The following is a 22704-nucleotide window of genomic DNA, read 5'->3' as shown; positions in this document are numbered from 1 at the left end:
GAGAACACTTCAATGGGAGCAAAGGTCGCAATGGACAGAATGCTTAGGTACTCCAGGCATGAGTGGTGGGGCCGACCATACATTTTGTGTTGTAGTCCGTGTATGGGTGGGTGGTGTGGGGAGTCACCCGGGGGTGGGTCATGGCACAGGTTCAGAATAAGCACGATTAGGCTAGACTCGTTCCATATGAACCATTCAACAATTCTCTCCATTTTGCTACTTTATTAACCTTGTCAATCAGTCTACGTCTTACAAAGGACAATTTTGACAATTAACATACTTAAATAAAGGACTCAATCTTTACGTGGGACGTCAGCTACAAAGATTTGAACATACAGTTACAATGAAACATTGCTTAAGTCATGGTCCACACACAATCACTTTAGACACTATGTTGTCTGGGTTCCGAACACAGCTTGACTCGGTTGACCTAAGACTCCGACGAATGACTTGGAAAAACAGCATGGGTGAATTAATATGACGCCCCGTGGCCAATGTGTGTGTGTGTACGCACGCACGCACGCACGCACGCACGCACACGCACGCACACACACACGCATTACTACGTGAGATATTCCGCAATACTTGAACGTTCATAATATCCAGGACTGCACAGTGGGTTCGTTATTGTAGCTGATATAACTTAAAGGCAGCCATCGACTCATAACCAAAAGCTGGAAGACCTAACGTTACACGTAAGCTGAATATGCCACAATGGAATTCTCTTTCAGCACAAGACAGCAGTGTGGCTATAACGAACATGGGCCAAAAATATGACTCATGTATGCCTGGTCGTAGGACTAAGCAGCGATTGGAATGAACGCTCGATGGATACCTTTAAAGATGTTGTAACGTCATGTTACAGTTTCAGCCACTCCGGCAGCAGTGAGCGTAGCCACGCAGCTCATTCACTGTACTGGTTCCTAGCTTGAACACACACGAGTCCACACCGTTGATTACTGCAAGAAGAAACAATTCCGATTGCATGCACATTTAGTAAATGACTCAGTAATAAGCCCAATGACATATATGGTGGGCGGGGCAGCTATGTTAAAGAAATCTTGTGATATATGTCAGTTGTTGTTATGGCTTTACATGGGCGCATTTCCACAAGATATTATGGAATAGATTTTGAAAGCGAGGCATGATGTTTAAGTCAAATGTGTTGCAAGACTATAACATATCACAATCCTCAAAAACTGTTTCTACATTCTAGTCAAATACAAAATACGCATTGCCACATGCAGAACGGGCTCAAAATGTCACAATATGGCTACCGTGGCGCCAGTTCGGAATGTGCGAACAACTGTAATAACGCCATTGCCGTGTGACATCATACACATACATCTATTTATAAGGACCCTTGTTAAAGAGGGAATGTCCAAGACGCACCTTGACTTAACTTACAGGGGGACAGACCCGTGAAGATCCGGGGTAGAATAGGTCTTCAGCAACCCATGCTTGCCGTCAAAAAACCGACAATGCTTGTCGCAAGAGGCGACAAACGGGATCGGGTGGTCAGACTCGCTGACCTGGTTAACGCATGTCATCGTATCCCAATTGCGTGGATCGATGCTCAGTCTGGTCCAGACTCGATTATTTACAGACCGCAGTCATTCAGCTGGAATATTGCTGAGTGCGGCTTTAAACAACAAACAAAACCCAAAAAATACAGGGGGCATGAAGGTTATCAAAGCTTAAAGGGTAACATTATGATTTAGTCTTTCAACATTCTTACTGCATATAAAAATACAATCGATATGCATGCATATAACATAAAGAAGGGAGATAAATAAAGGGAAATATTGTTCAGCTTCGGTCTACACAAAACTGTTGAATACGACTCCCTATACGGACACCCGACTAAGTGAGTGAGTATTATTTTATGCCGCTGGTTGTATTATTCGAGCTGCACACCTTATACAAATGCAAAATTGAAACTATCATCATCGATTTGATATCTGAGAGAAACACATGAACACATTCTTTGCTCCATGCAACTTCCGGTCACAGGATACCTAGGCGTAGCAGTGAATAACATCATGATAGGCCTCAGACCACAGTTATCCCCCCTAAGTTTTACCATGAACCGGAAGGAAAATAGGAGAATATAGTACCCAGTTGAAATGGGCTGTTCAGCCTGTGGCAATTTTTTTGGAGTGACTTGTGATAGCTTAAATGAAAGATAAGACATTGTAGTTTGCTGTCAATTTTTTGTAAGCCCCAATCTGTGAAGGTATTGATTCCAGCTTCCCATGATTTGACCCCAAGTTGAAGGCCGCTGTGTGTGTTTCGGCTCGAAACTTCCGGTGAGCATTGTTGACAGTGGTTACTGCGAAAGCAAGGTGGTGGATGCTGGACGTAAGTTTGCGTTTTAAGTGACAAGTGGCAGGTTGGTCAGCATGCAACAGGAGAACAGCCTACGACTGATAATAATTATGGTGGGCTGTCATGTCACTGTAGATAGCAAAGAAGGAAATTAATTGTGGTCTGAGGCCATCATTACCGATAGTCGCCTCCTGTGCGTACCTTCAATGATAGCTCCCAGCATGCCATTCCCAATGTAGCCGCTACATCCGGTCATCACCTCCCCCGCACCACAGGTCAAGGTCAGGTTGTTTCCGGTTCCGGCTTGTAACGACATCACGTGACACGACAGACCAGGACTTGTGCAGCAGATTATCTTTCGACCTTTGAATAAGAAGTACACACTTTCATTACTTCTGCTGCGAGATCCACTGGAAAGTAATTTGAGTTTAACTTTGAAAAACTTAAAGAGTTCGGTGTTTTAAAAGCATTATCACATTTTTCCGTTTACAAAACTGAAAGTCTATCTCCGATTGTGACGCTAACGTTTTTATGTTGTTCCGAGAAACATTCTCATACCTGTGATACCGTAACTGGATGAGTATTGCTTTGCACAAGATTGGTTTGTATGTATCAGTGAACAGTACGAGTTGTTCTCGTAGCATGAGAGGGTACAGTCTGCAAAATAAGTAAAAACAGAAGGAAATGTGAGTTAATAGTTTTTCAGGCCATACAATCAAAGCCAGACGGCCATCAGGAGTCAGACTTTAGAAGCTGCAGGCCCTGACTGAACTCTCCATTTCGCAAACTGCAGGTTACAGAGACCAATAAGTCGACACGTAAATTTACTGCTGGCCGTACTACGGGCCCGACACGAAATCTACCTGCGATGGACCTGCGGGCACGCGCTCTCGTCGAACACCGCACACAATCAACACTTGTGTTTTGGAAAATCCTGATATAAAATATTTTCTTGAACAAATTCTGCTATTTTAAGGCAAACACAGCTATCTCAAAACTAATACAATTGGTTGAACCGTATTCGGTTAATAATCATACATCAATGTGTTTAGACCCCACGAGACTGGTCCAATTCGCGTTGTGGTTTCGCATCTTGAGGAAGAGATACGTGTGGGGATGCGTCACTGGCTCCTTAAACCAGTTGAAGACAAAACCCCTCGGTACATTTGTACATTTATTGTTTTATTGCTATTAGTTTTAGGGTAAGACATTTCCAAATGTGATGCATCAGTGACAAAAAATATGTCCGATACAGTTCCCTTTTTTTCCGGTGTTTGATCAGGTGAAGTCTTGCCTTGCCTTTGCATGCAAACACCTGGTGTCACAATTATATGCTTTTTAAGAGAATTCTTGTGACAATGGAGAAGGAGTCACCTATATTTACCGAGTATCTTGAAGTTCTTATAACATTTATTTCTCTGAATATATTCACACTGAAGACCCCGCTGTTTGCAGCATCTTGCCAGGGCATCAGCTGGGTATGAACCTGAAATAACAAGTAGCTCTGGATATAGTAAACTCGAAGGACCCCTTAAAACCAGTTTACATGACGTTTACATGACCACGAACATTGACTATGGCAGTCGTTCCCCCACAAAAGTCGAAAGCAATATTCGTCCTACGACAGACACTATTGGTATTATCGCGGTATGACCCACAACAAAATATATATTTATTCAAGACGTTACCACCTACAATCATTTAGTTATTAATAAAATGCAGAAAAAGAAATAAACAATCGATTTCTATGTTAAAAAGTGAAATGGAAAGACAAACCTTGCCATGACATAAAATAGGGCTGATCAAAAAGTTCTGAGCATAACAAACAAAACCAATTTTTCATTTTATTTTTCAACATAATCTCCCTGCTTTTCAATACAGTTCTCATATTAAAAGTTAAACTTTTTAATTCCAGTCAAGGAGAAGCTTTCTTAAGCCACCTGAAAAACCCATTCACGGCAGCATTGTGGTCATCGTTGTGGTCATAGCGCGTTCAACGAAGGTATTTTTTCAGTTTAGGAAACAGGTGGAAATCACTTGATACCAGGTCTGGCGAGTATGGAGGGTGAAGAGCTCTTCGAACCCACATTGTCGCACAGTAGCCTTTGCAAGTCGAGAGCTGTGAGAAGAGGCATTGTCATGAAGTAGTAGAACTCCAGCAGTCAGCATTACTCGACGCTTTTCTTTGAAAAAATCTCTCAGACGACGTAGCACAGTAGGCACCGGTAATCGTCTTTTGCCTTTCTAAGTACTCAACAAGGATCACACCCTTTACATCCCAGAATACTGTGGCCATAACTTTCTCTACTGATCTTGAAGACTTGCATTTCTTTGGTGCTGGAGAAGTGGAATGGTGCCATTCAATGGATTGACGTTTTGACTCGGGATCATAGTGGTAGACCCATGTTCCATCACCCGTTACTAATCTCTTTTTGAATTTGACGAAATCCTCATCAATTAGCTCTAAATTTTCTCTGCCAATGTCAGTTCTTTTTTCCTTAAGATCAGAATTTAGAAACTTTGACACCCAACGAGCAGATATCTTATTCATATGTAAATGTTCATGAATAATTGTTTCAATGGATCCATGGCTTATACCCGTGTCTTTCTTCCTCAAGTTCAACAATGTAAATACGTCTATCTGACAGTCTATCCCCTTGATTGAATCTTCATTGATAGAAGATGAGGGACGTCCAGACCAAGGGTCATCATCAAGGCTTGTTCTCATAGCTGCCCAATGTTTAACAGTGAAATAGCTAGGACACTTATCCCCATACACTTGTGACATGCGGTCGTGAATTTCTTGGGGAGTACTTTTCTCTAAAGTCAAAAACGTGATGACTGCTCGGTACTCGTTCTTTTCTATTTATGTGTCCATTTGAACTCCTATCACATTCAACTGGCTGTCACTAATATACAAGGTGAGGTGAAATTGGGTTTAACGTCGCGTCCAAGATTATTGCACTTATATAGCGACGTGCATGCACGTGTATGTGTGTGTGTGGCTGCTTGTCCGGACTGATGCCGATTTATAGTGCTAGCTCACTGAGATACCATGCCACAGTTTAACATGAATACCCCACTCAGACACAATATACTGACTCCGAGCCGACCAGTCCTTGTTTTAGCCCCTTGATGCCGAGCGCCAGACAAGGTAACAACAAGTACAATCTTTTAACGTCTTTTTGTATGACGCGGCCCGGGATCGAACCCTGGACCTTCCGCTCTCCGGGCGGACGCTCTACCACAAGACCACGGAGGCGGTCCACTAATATACAAACATTAACAGACCAAATACACTTGCAATTAACTACTAAAACAATGTACAACATTGACAAGTCCACTTTGTTATGGCCCACAGTTGAAAGTTAGTCAGGCTTAGAAATCTTTGACCCGCCCACGTATAATTGTTATGAACATACGATATTCAATAATCTATGAATAATCAAAGTACCATATTTCGTCCTCCCCTCACATTGAACACCGCCGGTGGAGATGCTGGTCGTCACTCTCTGTCCGTAATTGTATTGTATATTAGTCTGAAATGTAATAACATTGTCATTACATGTGAAAATACTACGCACATCACTGCAGCGAAATCCGCCAAGCCCCTGCCCTGGAACGTAAGTTTGCGTGCAGTTGCTACATGCCTACCCAGACTGACAGCTATGGAAGACAATGCGTGTACGTACATTCGTGGCTATGGTTGAACATCCCGCGAGAATCTCGTCAACGTCACACGTGATTGGACCAGATGACCTAACGTCCCTGCACTGTAGACTCGCCTGGTTGGACTGAGAGACGCCCGTCCCTGCCAGCTGCCAACTCGGAATAGCTGAAGCATTAGCAAAACAACCATACACACAAGCGTCAAGTAGTTTGGGTATTCCTACTGGCAAAGGGAAAAAACAATCGTGAGTGAGTGAGGCGGGTTTAACGCCGCTTTTGACCTTATTCCAGTTATATCACGGCGTGTCAGCTTAATTTGGGAGGAAAACCCGAAGTGATGCAGGTCTCAGACGTTTACCACTTTGGTGAAACGGGTATGGTGCTGACAAACCTAGAAACATAATCGGGGCGAACCGGGATTCGAACCCACAGTCATAGGTTTCTGGCGTACCCAAGGGACGCAACTCTGCACAGCGAATAGCGGCGCCTTAGACGACTAGGCCACCCGTGCCCCCCAAAACAGTCGTGACTTATGTGGATGAAATAGACCATGCCAATGTAATCTTTATACAATGCTACACACTAGGCAGATAATATCGCACTACATGCCCTCTTCCGACCAAACACTCACTCACTGACGTAAACACACTCAAGCATTCACACAGAGCATACGCGGCTCCAAAGGGTGTGTGCCGTGTGTGCGCACTCAATACAAATAACACAACTATCAAACGGAAATTATATTTCATGCTTTTTGTGATCATAATTATACCACAAAATACATCCTCCTTTTTCCAAAAAGCTGCAGCCGTGCTTAAAATCACTCACTTACCCACTCAATTATTGCGGACCTAACCTGTCTCACATAGACCCAAGGACGGATGCGGGAGTTCTAAAGGGTGTCAAATTGAGACATTTCAACGGACAAAGCTTATTATCGATACACATTATCTCGATACACGGTTAAAGGCGAAATGAGTGTATGGCACTGGCAGACTCTTATCAACACTATAGCCTATTCGACTTCGTCTCGGACATTTAGAGTTATCACTCTTGATTTGAGCTCTTCAAATTTGGTGGTAACACTTCCAATCAGTAACCTTAGATGTCATCTGACGAAGTGAACAGTGCGCAAAATGGGAATTTAAAATACTGTTGTGTCTGAAACAACAGCAGGAGAAGCAGGTAGAAAGAGAATAACAAGACATTTCGGAAAGTCGACTTAGCAACACTCCCTTGTCTCGGACTACGCATAACTCGACACATTATTCACGGCCCCAGAGTTTACAAGGCTTTTCGCTATATTTCTCTATGTTTTTCCATATGTTTCTTTATATGTTGGTTTTTGCCTTACCTACACATGAGGGAATGGGGTCTGACCAACTACCGTCGCTTTGGCACTCCACAACTATATCCCCTCCATTGGAGGGGTAGTACCCCAGGCCACACTCCAGGCTAGCTGATGACAGGTACGTCGTTGTACTGAAGTTGACGCTGTAGGCACCTGAGAACGCCGGGTCTCCGCAGTCCACAACTGTAAGGTAAATCGCTGCTGTGTGCTGATTGTAGTGCAGGTAAAGTGCAACACTTAACTTAAAGAGAGACAGTGAAATGTTACTAGATGAGGGGGTGGGGGAGAGGAGTGTGTGTGGAGGGGGAGGGGCGGCCAATCTCAACCTCTGTAAACATGATTGTTTACGCACCTATTTACATATTTTAAAGTTTAAAGTAACCTCTTCGGTAAAACGGCGACCATTGCTCTAACAAATCTGTCTGTCTGTCCATATGCATTTTTTCCAAATCCTAACAAACAGACGCCGGTTACCCACTTTGACACTGCAGGGCGGGAGGGGACCAGGTTCCATCGGCCTGGCAGGTACTGGTTCCGTCTCCCGACTGCGTAAATCCCGTCTTACAACTGTACACCGCTGTTGTCTGGTAGCTTGTTCCTCCTGACCGGGGAGACTGCATAGTTTCCGTATCGGGAGGTGAGCCACAGTCTACAACTGAACATGGTGTTTCTGAGCTATTAGGACAAGTACATGTACGATTTGAGTTATGTCGGTGTGTCAGCTTTAGGGGAACACTTGCAATGACGCAGGTCTTAGACGTTTACCATTTGTTGAAACCACGGGTATGATGCGAATCAATGCGAACCCGGATGCAGAGGACTCACCTCAAGTAAGTCAGTTGCAACACCTCAAGTCGCTGAGTCGCCCGTGCAAAACATTAAAGAAGATTACGATCACGGGGTATTCCGCTACTACAAAAAAACATTGGTCAGCCACGGAGTTTGTTTGTTTGTTGTTTAACGCCGCACTCAGCAATATCCCAGCCATATGGCGGCGGTCTGTAAATAATCGAGTCTGGACCAGTCAATCCAGTGATTGACCAATCTCATTAAAATCAGATCTAAGTTCTCGCTGCCGCTAAACAAAGATCCGAGGACATCCCATTACGGGTCACGTCAGAACGAACCTTCGCGAACTTTGACCGACCTCTGAAATGAATAACAAAAAGTCGCCATTTAGAAAGCAGCTTTCTCGAGCTTTACGCAACTCGTTTTAACCTGGCGACTTCCATTTCAGATTACGCTTGAAAAATATGTTGACACAGTTCTCGATTAAAATTTTGAAAACTTAACAAACGAACATTCCGAAAGGTTTAATATATTGCTGAGATTGTACGACAGTGCTTCCCACGTACTGTGCAACGCCTCCTCAGTTCAAATGTTTATCCTACGGAAGCGAGAGATAGACGATAAGTTTGACGGAATCAGTCTTACGGACCGTAACTGTCGTTCGGAATACAACGTGTAAACGTTTTCGAGGTCGCATGATTAGAAAACACATTCCGACTGTCACTTTCATGATCTGGTAAGCGGGGCATTGATTGGTCGGATGAAAGGTCGTTCTGACGTGACCCGTAATGGGATGTCCTCAGATCTTTGTTAAGCGATAGCCAGAACTAAGATCTGATTTTAATGAGATTGGTGATTGACATCATGAGCATCGATCCGCAATTGGGGTCGATGACATGCATCAACCAAGACAGCGAGCCTGACCACCATATCCCGTTAGTCGCCTTTCACGGCAAGAATGGGTTGCTATTCTACCCCGGATCTTCACGGGTCCATCCGTGGAGTAGGCATATAATTTGACTTCACTGCACACGGGGCGGTCGGGTAGCCTAGTGGTTAAAGCGTTCGTTCGTCACGCCGAAGACCCGGGTTCGATTCCCGACATGGGTACAATGTGTGAAGCCCATTTATGGTGTCCCCCGCCGTGATATTGCTGGAATATTGCTAAAAGCGGCGTAAAACCATACTTACTCACTCACTCACTGTAAACCGTGTAACGCCCGACCCCGCCCTATATAGGTCGTATAACAAAACCGCCATTTATGGAGACAGGTTAAAATTGGTATGCACTTTGATTTGAAGATAAGAGAAAATGTAATCAATTTGAACAGTTATTTAAAGTTCAAGACTATCTGGGTTGTGATGGTCACGAAAGAAGTTTCAATATGGATTCCAGTCAGTACGGGTGGAGATCGAGTGATACCTTTAGTGTAAATCCTTCGTCATGAACTGTTATCATGGTAATTTATGTAGAAAACCTGTTTGGTGCAATATCTGCAATTCGTAATATTCTCACGTATGCTACCGACAAAAAATAAGGGAACTAATGATTTGAACGTAGATGTTGTTGAGAGGTAAATTTACAAAACAGTGGTGTTGCATCTGAACGCAGCATCTAATCACAATAAAATTTTACATCATGCATGAAAAGCACGTGATGCACGTGCAAACAGAAGATAAAGTGTGTGCGCCTATAGGGGAACTCAAAATCACTAATACAAACGCTCAAAAATGCTTCCGATGCCGTTTCTCAATGAGCAGACAAAATGGCCAATTGTGTGTACGATAGAAGGGGGCACGTCAGTATCCCAAGTTGCCCGAATGTTTGGTAAATCACAAAGTGTAATTTCTCAAACAAGAGGGTTTAAAATGAGACATAGGGGTGGCCCGTCTAAAAACGACACTTAGACAATATTGTCGCATCTTATTACATTAATCGCACTACGCAATAGATGCAGATCTGGTCCTGTTATCAATAGAGAATTCCGTACAATAACAGGAAGGCGACTTTCAATATCTGCCGTTAAAAAACGCCTCTATCCAGCCCTCCTGAAAGCAAGGCGTCCTGTGACCCTAACAGCCTACCATTGTGGTCAAAGATTTGGGTGGGCTATGCAACACCAGGGATGGGCTGTGCGCCAATAGCGATTACCATGTTTACAGTCGAATGGAGTTTGGGGCTCCGATTCACAGATGACAGAAAAAATTGTTGGCGACGTAGCGGCGAGCGCATGCCAGGGCAACAATTCTTGACCATGATCAGTATTGGGGCGGTAGTGTTATGGCGTGGAGCGGTATCACACATGAACAGACCTGGTTATAGTGAAATTTGACGAAATTTTGATCCTGTCGTTCCATCTGCAAGAATTATCGGCAGAAAGTTTTGAACTGTAAGATGATAATGGCAGACCCCATCGTGCCCAGGTCGTCACGAACTATCTCCGACGAGAAAGCATACGGACATTTGACTTGCCCGCTTAGTCCCCTGACATATTCCCAATAGGCATCTGGGGATCTTCTTGGGGTGGCTCTTCAGGCGGAATAGCGGGCAATACCAAGGGAAAACATACGCAAATTAATCGATGGTATGTGATAAAGGTGTCGTGCAAGTATCGCCCAACATGGTGGACACACCAGATATTGATCAACCCACCCGAAATTAATTTTACACATATTTATCATCATTACACCTTCACTATTATTTCATCAGTTCCCTTATGTTTCGTCGGTAGGAAAAAAAACCTATTTCCCATTCACGCTGAGGTCACCTTAAATCAGTTCAGGGCCCACTTGCACAAAGCGACCGTCGCTCTATGACTATCGTAAGCCAATGTTAAAGTATGGGAGTTACGATCATCTTAGCGCTGAGATCGTTTTGTGCAAGTGGGCCCCTGAGCTCAATGTAAATTGTTACCACGTTGGCAGTAGATCAACTACCAGTGCTTTTCAATAAGAATTTAGTCATCTGAAAAGAATATTTTTAGTCTCATGATTTATATGACAATGTTGCTAGTATTCAAATGGTTGTTCCAATCAGACTTTCTTTTGTATCTATTAAAAAAGATGTTCTTGAAACAAATATGCACTTTGGTCCGACATGCTGTACACATTCGGATGACAGGGTGGGATGGTTCAGTGGGTGTCGTAGGGTCGATAATGAAGGTGTGTCACAACAAGATGTTTTTCTTACTTTCGCATGTGATGGACGGTGTCTCCCACGTTCCGTCAGCTTGGCACATGACACGTCCGTGTCCCCCCGTGGCGTTATAACCAACGCTACACGTGTACTCAGCCTCGCTTTCATACAGAGTCGAAGTCCTGTTGACGGTCATGTGGGTGATCAACGTGGGCGCCTGGCAATCCTTCCCTGAAGCATAACAAGACTGAAATAAAATCAGCAATGTCCCTAATAAACATTCACATGAGACTGCTATCTGTAATATGGAAGCAAACAGGTTTATAATACACGTTTTGACTCATGGAATTAGCGACGTGTTTTGTTTAATTTGAAATATGTGCAAGTATTATATGTTAGTGTAACTGTGGTCAATATGAGATTTTCCGTATGACAGTTTCCGACACCGAATACTCAAATGTGACATACATCATCTTTATCTCCTGAACGTTACTTGAAATCCAACAATTTGAGGTGAGGTGAGATGAAATGGGGTTTTCCGTCGAGTAGGTCGATCACTTAATCGCCCTGAGACCCTTGAAGATCCGGGGTAGAATAGGTCTTCAGCAACCCATGCCGTAAAAAGGCGACTGTGCTTGTCGTAAGAAGGGACAAACGGTGGTCAGGCTCGCTGACTTGGTTGATGCATGTCATCGTATCCCAATTGATTGGATTGATGCTTAGGATATCAATCACTGAATTGTCTGGTCCAGACTCGATTATTTACAAACCGCCGTCATGTAGCTGTAATATTGCTGAGTGCGGCGATAAACAACAAACAAACAAATAATCGCACTGAACTCGTCTTTTAAGTTTGACTACGTCCTAAATCTACCCCTTGATGCCATGTGTCCTATGTGACGGTGTTCACGGGCTGTAGTTATATTTAGTCTACTCCGATCCTTTTCAATCATTGATTTGTTTATGCCAATTCCACACCCATACGTCTTGGCAACATGTCGATCTGATCACGCCTACTGACTGTCACGTGTGCAGCACTCATGGTGCAGTATGCTCTCGACATACAGCTACTGTCACAAAGCAATAGTTTGCCGTCATTCTTTGACGTTCCACTCTTGTTTGATCACAAGTATGTACCAAAGACAGAACACATTGGATTAATGAAATATTCGTATTATTTTCTTCGTTCCGCTGTGTGTTGTATGAATAGTTCCTCGCGTTACCATGATAATCATGTTCCGACGATCCTTTAGAAAATAGCTATAAATATAGTACCAGCCACTCTGCCATGATGGAAGTGAAATATGTTCAGGTTGTTTTAATGTCAAACAATTTGTACATGCATTATTTTGATAGCATAATTCACCAGTTAACGTTTTATATTATCAGGTACCTGTTCGACGAGGAGCACATGTAGGTGTACCCATTACTATTCGGGAAACTCATGAGGTATATCTATACACGACTCAGAGACATGCTAGTTCATTAGACATAAGCTAGACATAAGTCGTTCTTACTTGTACAGTTCAAGCTTGGTTTTCCCCAAGATACATTAGCCTGGCACATGCTAGAGCCCTCGCCACCCACGAAATCAAACCCGGGACTGCAGCTGTAGGTCATCTGACTCCGATACACCGTAGAGTTAGCGCCACCTTTCTCCATACCATCCCTGTCTGGAGGCGCCCCACATTCAACCACTGTTCAAAAGATGGTACATCGCTTGTAATGTAAATGCTATTGTATGATAAGGGGGATGACTTCAACTTTCCAATAATCAACTTTCCTTTATGTAGAGCAATATTAAGCAGCTCGTACCTCTGGTGTCTACATTTCACATCTCTTGAGGAACAACTGAGCATGCCCTTTCTGCGAACATTACAAAGATTGTCATATGATTCTTGTTGTTGACCAGGGTTACAACATTCATGTCCTCAGTAAAGCTTTCAAAATGATTTATGGTAGACATGCGGAGGACACCTCTAAATTTGAAGCATCAGTTACCAAGATGATTTCTGATGTGCACTTCCCTACCATATATTCCCTATTTTTGTTCAGGTGAACAATTGACTTGCCTTTGCATGTGTTTGTGACAGATGCCACCGGTGGGGGAGGATACGCTCACCTTTTCGCGAACACCTTGTATCATCACTACTTGATAGTGAATTATAAACATATGCTCATGATATAGTAGGAATCGTACAATATATAGACTCTGCTTTATGCAGATATTTCTTATGATTGTGGAAAGAGTTTTCAGTTTTGGCGGATTTAGCACTAGGCGAAAAATAATACAATCATGTGATATGCTAACAAAGAGAGCGTAAACTCTATGTCTAAGGCTAAAACCAAAAATGTATGTAGCCAACTTATGTTTACACTGAACACTTCCTCGGACACTTTTGTTCCTGGTTCAGATGTAATTTCACACCACATACTCATCTTGCATATGTACGTAATACAAGCACATGTAAGCAATCTCGCCATTCTCATATAGTTCCTGTAGTGGGAGAAGACCATTCTAACCAGGTTTGTCGGGGGCACGGGTGGCCCAGTCGTCTAAGGCGCCGCGATTCGCTGTGCAGAGTTGCGTCCCTTGGGCACCCCAGAAACCTATGATTGTGGGATCGAATCCCGGTTCGTCCCGATTATGTTTCTAGGTTTGTCAGCACCATACCCGTGCTCGTGGGTTTCACCGAAGTGGTAAACCTCTTAGACCTGCATCACTTCGGGCTTTCCTCCCACATTAAGCTGACACGCCGCGATATAACTGGAATATTGTTAAAAGCGGCGTTAAACCCAGCTCACTCACTCACACACTAACCAGGCTTGTCCTGCACATCTTTAACTCATCACAGTACCAGTGGGGGCAGCAACTCACCTTGACACTGGAGTGTGGGAACTGACCACGCCCCGTCCTCCTGGCAGACACTCGTGCCCTCCCCGTCAGTTCTGTTGTAGCCCACGTCACAGCTGTAGCTCACCTGGTCCAGGTACAGGGTGGATGTCACCGAGGTCACGTTCTGGTTTGATTGAGGCGGTGGATGGCCACAGTCCTTCTCTGAGGACATGTTACACATTATGAACCGTGTCACATATCAACAATCATTTAATTATTATCCGTGTTAAACAAATACATTTTTGGATTCCAAAGACGCCAGACACGTAGCTCGACAATTGAGTGGGCCAAGACCAAAATGATAAAATACAAAGGGCCTAACCATGTGATATTCTGGGTTGGGTTGGTTTTGGGGTTGGTTTTTTTCATCTAGAGCTACGAAACCAGATATTTTTAAATAAAAGCCTGCTTTTTTAAACAAAAAAACACCTTCCAACAATTACTAGACGTGCGTATATTTACTCTTTTTTCAACAATCTGTAGCATAGAAAAAGATTTGGGTACAATTTCTTTCTTTCGATAAAATCCCAGCCCAACACCCATCCCACCCCGACCCCATACCTAGAATATTAAATGGCCGGTCCTAAACTAGACAAAGTACATACTAGTGCAGGTCAGTGTAGGGCGACTCCACACACCGTCAGCATGACATTCACTGACCCCGGTGCCATTCACAGGTTCTAATCCAGGACTGCAGGTGTAGTTGGTCACACTCATGTAGATTGTTTCCTCTGCGGATGCAACCATTTCAGGAATATCCGCAGGTGTTCCACAGTCAACGACTACAAAAACAAAGTATTTACAAACACCTTTTGAATTACAGTGTTAATTATTCACGAGCATAAATTAACCATGTTGTTTTTCGGAACACCTCATCCACACTTTTTTATTAGAAAATTATTAGCCATTTACCTCATGGTCTAATTATTTCTTGTGTAAAGAGTTCGTACAAACATATAAAAGTCAGTTATATATGCTCTTACGGAAAGTGCATTACTTAATGTAAAATCCATGGTCAATGTTTGTATGTTTAAATCCTGCGAATCTAAATGATAAAAACGCGTGTGAATAAGTGAATAACTGCCTGTCATCGTCTGGGACTGCTTTGGGTGAGTGAGTGAGTGAGTATGGTTTTACGCCGCTTTTAGCAATATTCCAGCAATGCGGAAATGGGCTTCACACATTGTACCCATGTCGGAAATCGAACCCGGGTCTTCGGCGTGACGAGCGAACGCTTTAACCACTAGGCTACCCGACCGCCCCTGCTTTGGGTGAGGCTGCTGCATTAGAGTTGGCTAGAGTCATTGATTTCTTTCTTCATTTTTAGATGCTGATATTTTTTTACTTCACATTTAAAATTCATCATATGGAAAGAATGTTAACATTTTCTCACTGTTCACTAAAACAGTACAGATGTACGTGATTTTAAAACAGAAAATTGAAAAAAGCAGGAGATCTATAATAAAGCAAGTTATATAATAAAACGCCATTTTTTACAACACCATGTGTAGGTGAAGCCAAATGTGCGTTTTCTTCAGAAACTGGTCAACTTGACATGTTTGTACCTACACAACTGCTCGAGGAATGTACTTTTCAAATACCGATTACCCTCAGTTCGATCCCTTCATTGCCTGTGGGTGGTGGTCCTAATTGATTTATTGCGATCACCAGCAACCTGTAGTGATGAGGCCCCCGCCCTAAACATGCATATTGCCTGCTGTGTGTGCGCTCCCGACATGCACTGTCTCGCCATGATGATACCGTCACATAGCAACAACATCCCATCTTTCCTCACACGACAATGCAAAGGTGAAAAAACATGCGAGCCGGCTTTCTGTACGCATATTCGATCGATTATGTAGAATTGAACTGGAATTCTACCTCGCGGGAGTCATTGAATGTGGCCGCTATATCAACTGTTTCATTATCACTCTTCATGGGATCCATTATTTGATCCATAGAAATTTCAATCAATTTAAGACCGCCTCCGTGGTCTAGTGGTAGAGCGGCCGCCCGGAGAGCGAAAGGTGCGGGGTTCGATCCTCGGCCGCGTTATACCAAGATACGTTAAATAATGGTACTTGTTGCTACCCTGTCTGGCGCTCTGCATTAAGAGGCTAAAACAAGGACTGGTCGGCTCGGAGTCAGCATACTGTGTCTGAGTGGGGTATTCATGTTTAACTGCGGCATGGTATCTCAATGTGCTAGCACTATAAATCGGCATCAGTCCGGACTAGTACAAGCAGTCACACAAACACACACACGTACATGCACGTCGCTATATGAGTGCAATAATCTTGGACGCGACGTTAAACCCCATTTCACCTCATCTTCAATATATTCGAAAACAGTTTATGCTGCCGATATTGAACGTTAATTACTTGATGGTGCAATTAACAGTTAACGTCACTTTGTACTCAAGCCTCAAGAATAATACATACATTTCTTTTCACATTACGTCATTGGTTCTACTGTAATGGCACAATAAGTGACACATGAACAAGCTTGATAAACATGAGGGGTTTTATGGGCAGTTTCTGAACTAAATCAGACGAGCCCGAGGCGAACATGTGTTACCAAGGAAGCCAGAGGACCTTTGAAATTCATCCTCAAATACAAAATCAATTAATTCACTCGAGCAAAGTTATCGTTTTTGATTTGTATTGTGCATGGAAATATATAACTTGATACATGGACTGGAAGGAATACACATTGTGTCTTTGTGAACAGTTTCTAAATCAAATCAGCCTAGCCAAGGCGAACATGCACATCCAGGCAATCATAAGGATTTATTTAGGATGTCTTTTGTAATAAAATTCTATATTCATCCTAAACTTCACCCTTAAAGTCAATATTTTACTCGAGCAAAGGTAACATGTTATTTCACCTTGTGAAAGAACGTTTCATACCGGAATGATTTTCACTCGCTTCAAAGACACATGTTTTTCAGACTATGGTTAGTAAGAATATGTACAATGAAAAGAAAATGTGTCTCTTCTTGTCAAAAGTTATGTTTATCTCATCTCATGACCTGCTTATTATCTGTAAATAATTTGTTTACTGCAGCAGATCTGCAACCCATGAACTTCATCAGGCATTGAGATGAGATAAACATGTCATCCGTGCCTCGAGTGAAACTGTCAACTTTATTAACCATGACAACCACATATGACAAGCACAACTTTAGCTCATCACAGTGACATTGGGGGCAGCAACTCACCTTGACACTGGAGTGTGGGAACTGACCACACCCCGTCCTCCTGACAGACACTCGTGCCCTCCCCGTCAGTTCTGTAGTAGCCCACGTCACAGCTGTAGCTCACCTGGTCCAGGTACAGGGTGGATGTCACTGAGGTCACGTTCCGGTTGGATTGAGGCGGTGGACGGCCACAGTTTACACCTAGAGCATGATTTACGTGAAACACGAGCGTGTTATAATAATCAAATATAAGCTTTTACATATCTGTCTTGATGTTACATGTAATACAAATTAACAATATATCTTTTCCACAAACGTGAGTATAGCGTGTAAGTACAGCTCACATTTACGTCTCGCAACGACTTTATCTGGCACACAAGGGAGGCACTGTGAGGTGACGACTTTGACATACAAAGGATGCGCTGGGATATGACACTGGCAACATACTCTGCCATACAAGGGAGGCACTAGGGAGTTCGGAGGTGCCGACCTACTCTGACATACTTGGGAGGTGAAGACTTACTCTGACATACAAGGAAAGTGGCGACTTACTCTGACATACAAGGGAGGTGAAGACTTACTCTGACATACTTGGGAGGTGAAGACTTACTCTGACATACAAGGAAAGTGGCGACTTACTCTGACATACAAGGGAGGTGAAGACTTACTCTGACATACTTGGGAGGTGAAGACTTACTCTGACATACAAGGAAAGTGGCGACTTACTCTGACATACAAGGGAGGTGAAGACTTACTCTGACATACTTGGGAGAAGAAGACTTACTCTGACATACAAGGGAGGTGAAGACTTACTCTGACATACAAGGAAAGTGGCGATTTACTCTGACATACAAGGGAGGTGAAGACTTACTCTGACATACAAGGAAAGTGGCGACTTACTCTGACATACAAGGAGGTGAAGACTTACTCTTACATATAAGGGAGGAGAAGACTTACTCTGACATACTTGGGAGGTGAAGACTTACTCTGACATACAAGGAAAGTGGCGACTTACTCTGACATACAAGGGAGGTGAAGACTTACTCTGACATACTTGGGAGAAGAAGACTTACTCTGACATACAAGGGAGGTGAAGACTTACTCTGACATACAAGGAAAGTGGCGATTTACTCTGACATACAAGGGAGGTGAAGACTTACTCTGACATACAAGGAAAGTGGCGACTTACTCTGACATACAAGGAGGTGAAGACTTACTCTTACATATAAGGGAGGAGAAGACTTACTCTGACATACAAGGGAGGTGAAGACTTACTCTGACATACAAGGGGAATGATGACTTACTTTGACATACTTGGGAGGTAAAGATTTACTCTGACATACAAGGGAGGTGACGACTTACTCTGACATACAAGGGACCTGAAGACTACTCTGACATACAAGGAAGGTGACCTCTTACTCTGACATACAAGGAAGGTGACGACTTACTCTGACATACAAGGGAGGCGACGTCTTACTCTGACATACAAGGGACCTGAAGACTACTCTGACATACAAGGAAGGTGACCTCTTACTCTGACATACAAGGAAGGTGACGTCTTACTCTGACATACAATGGAGTGGGCGTCTTACTCCGAAATACAAGGGAGGTGAAGACTTACTTTGACAAACTTGGGAGGTGACGACTTACTCTGACATACAAGGGAGGTGACGACTTACTCTGACATACAAGGGAGGTGACGTCTTACTCTGACATACAAGGGACCTGAAGACTACTCTGACATACAAGGAAGGTGACGACTTACTCTGACATACAAGGGAGGTGACCTCATACTCTGACATACAAGGAAGGTGACGTCTTACTCTGACATACAAGGGAGGTGACGTCTTACTCTGACATACAAGGGAGGTGAAGACTTACTCTGACATACTTTGGAGGTGACGACTTACTCTGACATACAAGGAAAGTTGCGCCTTACTCTGACATACAAGGAAGGTGACGTCTTACTCTGACATACAAGGGAGGTGACGACTTACTCTGACATACAAGGGAGGTGACGTCTTACTCTGACATACAAGGGACCTGAAGACTACTCTGACATACAAGGAAGGTGACGTCTTACTCTGACATACAAGGGAGGTGACGTCTTAGTCTGACATACAAGGGAGGTGACGTCTTACTCTGACATACAAGGGAGGTGAAGACTTACTCTGACATACAAGGAAGGTGACGCATTACTCTGACATACTTGGGAGGTGACGACCTACTCTGACATACTTGGGAGGTGGCGACTTACTCTGACATACTTGGGAGGTGACGACTTACTCTTACATGCAAGGGAGGTGAAGACTTACTCTGACATACAAGGAAGGTGAAGACTTACTCTGACATACAGGGGCGGCGAAGACTTACCCTGACTCACAAGTAAGGTGACTACTTACTCTGACATACAAGAGATGTGAAGACTTACTCTGACTTACAAGGGAGATGACGACTTACTTTGATATACTTGGGAGGTGAAGATTTACTCTGACATACAGGGGCGGTGAAGACTTACTTTCACATAGAAGGGAGGTGAAGACTTACTCTGACATACAAGGAAAGTGGCGACTTACTCTGACATACAAGGGAAGTGAAGACTTACCCTGACACAGAAAGGGAGGTGAAGACTTACTCTGATATACAAGGGAGGTGAAGACTTACTCTGACATACTTGGGAGGTAAAGACTTACTCTGACATACAGGGGGAGTGACGAATTACTCTGACATACTTAGAAGGTGCCGGCTTTGTCTAAAATACAAGGCAGACTTTGGGAGGTGAAGACTTACTCTGACATATAAGGTAGACTTTGGGAGGAGAAGACTTACTCTGACATACAAGGTAGACTTTGGGAGGTGAAGACTTACTCGACATACAAGGTAGACTTTGGGAGGAGAAGACTTACTCTGACATACAAGGTAGACTTTGGGAGGTGAAGACTTACTCTGACATATAAGGTAGACTTTGGGAGGAGAAGACTTACTCTGACATACAAGGTAGACTTTGGGAGGTGAAGACTTACTCTGACATACAAGGTAGACTTTGGGAGGAGAAGACTTACTCTGACATACAAGGTAGACTTTGGGAGGAGAAGACTTACTCTGACATACAAGGCAGACTTTGGGAGGAGAAGACTTACTCTGACATACAAGGTAGACTTTGGGAGGAGAAGACTTACTCTGACATACAAGGTAGACTTTGGGAGGAGAAGACTTACTCTGACATACAAGGTAGACTTTGGGAGGTGAAGACTTACTCTGACATACAAGGTAGACTTTGGGAGGAGAAGACTTACTCTGACATACAAGGTAGACTTTGGGAGGAGAAGACTTACTCTGACATACAAGGTAGACTTTGGGAGGAGAAGACTTACTCGACATACAAGGTAGACTTTGGGAGGAGAAGACTTACTCTGACATACAAGGTAGACTTTGGGAGGAGAAGACTTACTCTGACATACAAGGTAGACTTTGGGAGGTGACGAGGTATTCTGACACACAACAGAGGTATTGAGTAGATATATCTTACCCTGACACACAAGGGTAACCTGGGACCAGCCAGACCCATCTGTGCATTCACTGATGCCTGACGTGCCCTGGGGCTGGTAGCCCGTGTCACAGCTGTAGCTGGCCTGACCCGTGGTCAGTGTCACGAAGTCCATCTCCGCCTTCATACGGTTGACAGCAGGTGGGTTACTACAGGTGCCACCTGTTCCGTGACACCATTAGGTAATTGTGCACATAAACAACATGTTTCCCAATTTGTTTTGACATTTAATCATGTTGAATGTTTAGTTACGTTCAATTCAGAGCTCCAGATAACGTTTTGAGCAATTGAGTTTTTACTCTAGGGTTTCTACTTTAATTGGGGGTGTTGGGGGTGTTGGTATTTTATGCTCATACGCTGCTTATCTGTAGCTCTGAATTCAATCTTTGTATAGCTTCTGCTGAATCTGCGACAGCCTAATATTGAATCTACCGACACCATTAACCTCTGTAAAACTATTGTTGAATTCACGTCAATCTAAACTATCTTTGTTAATGGTGTATTGAATCTTTTTTACTTTTGAACCTATTTACATTAAACATCAAATATCATGTGATATTAGTTTGATTATTCAGATGGTCACTTGATAACGTTGAAATATATAAAGGTACCAAGGTTTTCATATTCTCCCCTGGCACGAATAGCAAATGATCGGTCAATAAGTTGAAGTCTGTATATACCTTCGCAGCAAATGTGATCATCGTTCGATGAAGTCATCACACAAATTTGATTGGCTTTACATGGACGAGTCCTGCACAGGTTCTTTTCTGTCTGCAGTCAAAGGAATATAGACAGTATTGACATGTACGTATATTCATGAAAGTTCAAGCGAGTACGAGGAAAAGTAACTTTTGCGTGGTGTAATCACGATACATATCTTTATCTATAAACTCGATTTTTTGCAAATGATATTTTTTTACAGCAAAAATACTATTTGTTGAGTGTCTAAAAACAAACGGGACCTTTTCAATATTTCGGGGATATTTCAAACTTCATAAAGAATAAATGCATCCTATCTCACAGCCTTGACTACTTCCACTATTGTAAATACATATAAATGTAAATATTATGAAATTGTTTCTGAAGGTTATTTAATTTGGTCCTGTGCTTATATGGGCAACCGAATCGTATGGTACATGTACAAATAAAAACATTTGAAAATCATAATAGCTTTTTTATATTTACCTGTCCACGTTTTTGCTTAAAGATACCATAAATGTACGATGCTGAGTTTGTTACATTTCCACCTTTGCTGGCGACATGAAGCAGTTCACAGTGTCTTGTATTGACGTTATAGTTGACTGCGCCGCACCCTTCCATGCTGGCGCAAAGGTTACAACACTGCTGGAACACAGACACCTTGGCTACAAACATCGGAACAATGTCCAGCTTTCTAGACTGTAGAACTTCACAGCCGTCACATTCCAGGCCAAGGGACCTGCATTGTCCACATAGGAAACCCACCCATACCAAACGCGACAACAGCAAAGGATCGCCTCCCATCTTGACGAGCGACCCTTTTGGAATGTTGAAAACTCTGGTAAACTTCTTCCCTTTGCTAAACGAAAATCGCTGCCTCTGAAACCATTTAACCGTATCTACTTTGTGAACTATTGATCTGGACTCTGTTAAGAAATCAATTGGTACTTTCTGAAGTTAGGAATCAATACACCGCAGGCAAATCCTCAAGATGAAAGACAAAAAAGTATGAGAACTGCAAATTCGTTGCCGTTGTTTGGAAGAGTTCATATTACCATGGACACATAATCACAAATCAACTTCAAAATGT

General features: G+C 43.1%; 1 protein-coding gene across 2 annotated transcripts; it reads right to left on the bottom strand.

Annotated features, from left to right (window-relative positions):
* Positions 1-537: 537 nt before the first annotated feature.
* Positions 538-22567, bottom strand: LOC124111113 (complement receptor type 2-like). 2 transcript variants are annotated; one of them, XM_048399572.1, is made up of 16 exons: positions 22101-22566; positions 21596-21686; positions 20898-21077; positions 17390-17569; positions 14775-14951; positions 14152-14331; positions 12791-12970; positions 11328-11504; positions 7827-8003; positions 7352-7531; positions 6021-6163; positions 5783-5867; positions 3713-3814; positions 2887-2985; positions 2530-2691; positions 538-959 (listed from the first exon to the last, which is right to left on the bottom strand). In XM_048399572.1, exons 1-16 carry the CDS (start codon positions 22416-22418, stop codon positions 868-870), a joined length of 2523 nt encoding a protein of 840 aa, XP_048255529.1. In that variant the 5' UTR covers positions 22419-22566; the 3' UTR covers positions 538-867. The 2 variants fall into 2 exon arrangements, with proteins under 2 accessions (XP_048255529.1, XP_048255530.1); XM_048399573.1 differs by lacking the exons at positions 14152-14331; positions 14775-14951 and having other exon boundaries at positions 22101-22567.
* Between the last annotated feature and the right edge of the window lie 137 nt (positions 22568-22704).

The sequence above is a fragment of the Haliotis rufescens genome, unplaced genomic scaffold (assembly GCF_023055435.1).
Source record: "Haliotis rufescens isolate VD_foot unplaced genomic scaffold, xgHalRufe1.0.p SCAF_2, whole genome shotgun sequence".
Classification (NCBI taxonomy): domain Eukaryota; kingdom Metazoa; phylum Mollusca; class Gastropoda; order Lepetellida; family Haliotidae; genus Haliotis; species Haliotis rufescens.
The sequence above is the reverse complement of the archived record's forward strand: the minus strand, read 5'-3'. Positions and strand labels throughout refer to the sequence as shown.

What these genes read in the sequence shown, in the direction of transcription:
- LOC124111113 (XM_048399572.1), bottom strand. Translation starts at nt 22,418, where the DNA reads ATGGGAGGCGATCCTTTGCTGTTGTCGCGTTTGGTATGGGTGGGTTTC. An exon ending in TGAGGGGAGGACGAAATATG is followed by an intron (nt 3,815 to 5,782) that starts GTACTTTGATTA and finishes TTGTTATTTCAG; the next exon opens with GTTCATACCCAGCTGATGCC. An exon ending in GCTGGGAGCTATCATTGAAG is followed by an intron (nt 960 to 2,529) that starts GTACGCACAGGA and finishes TTCTTCTTGCAG; the next exon opens with TAATCAACGGTGTGGACTCG.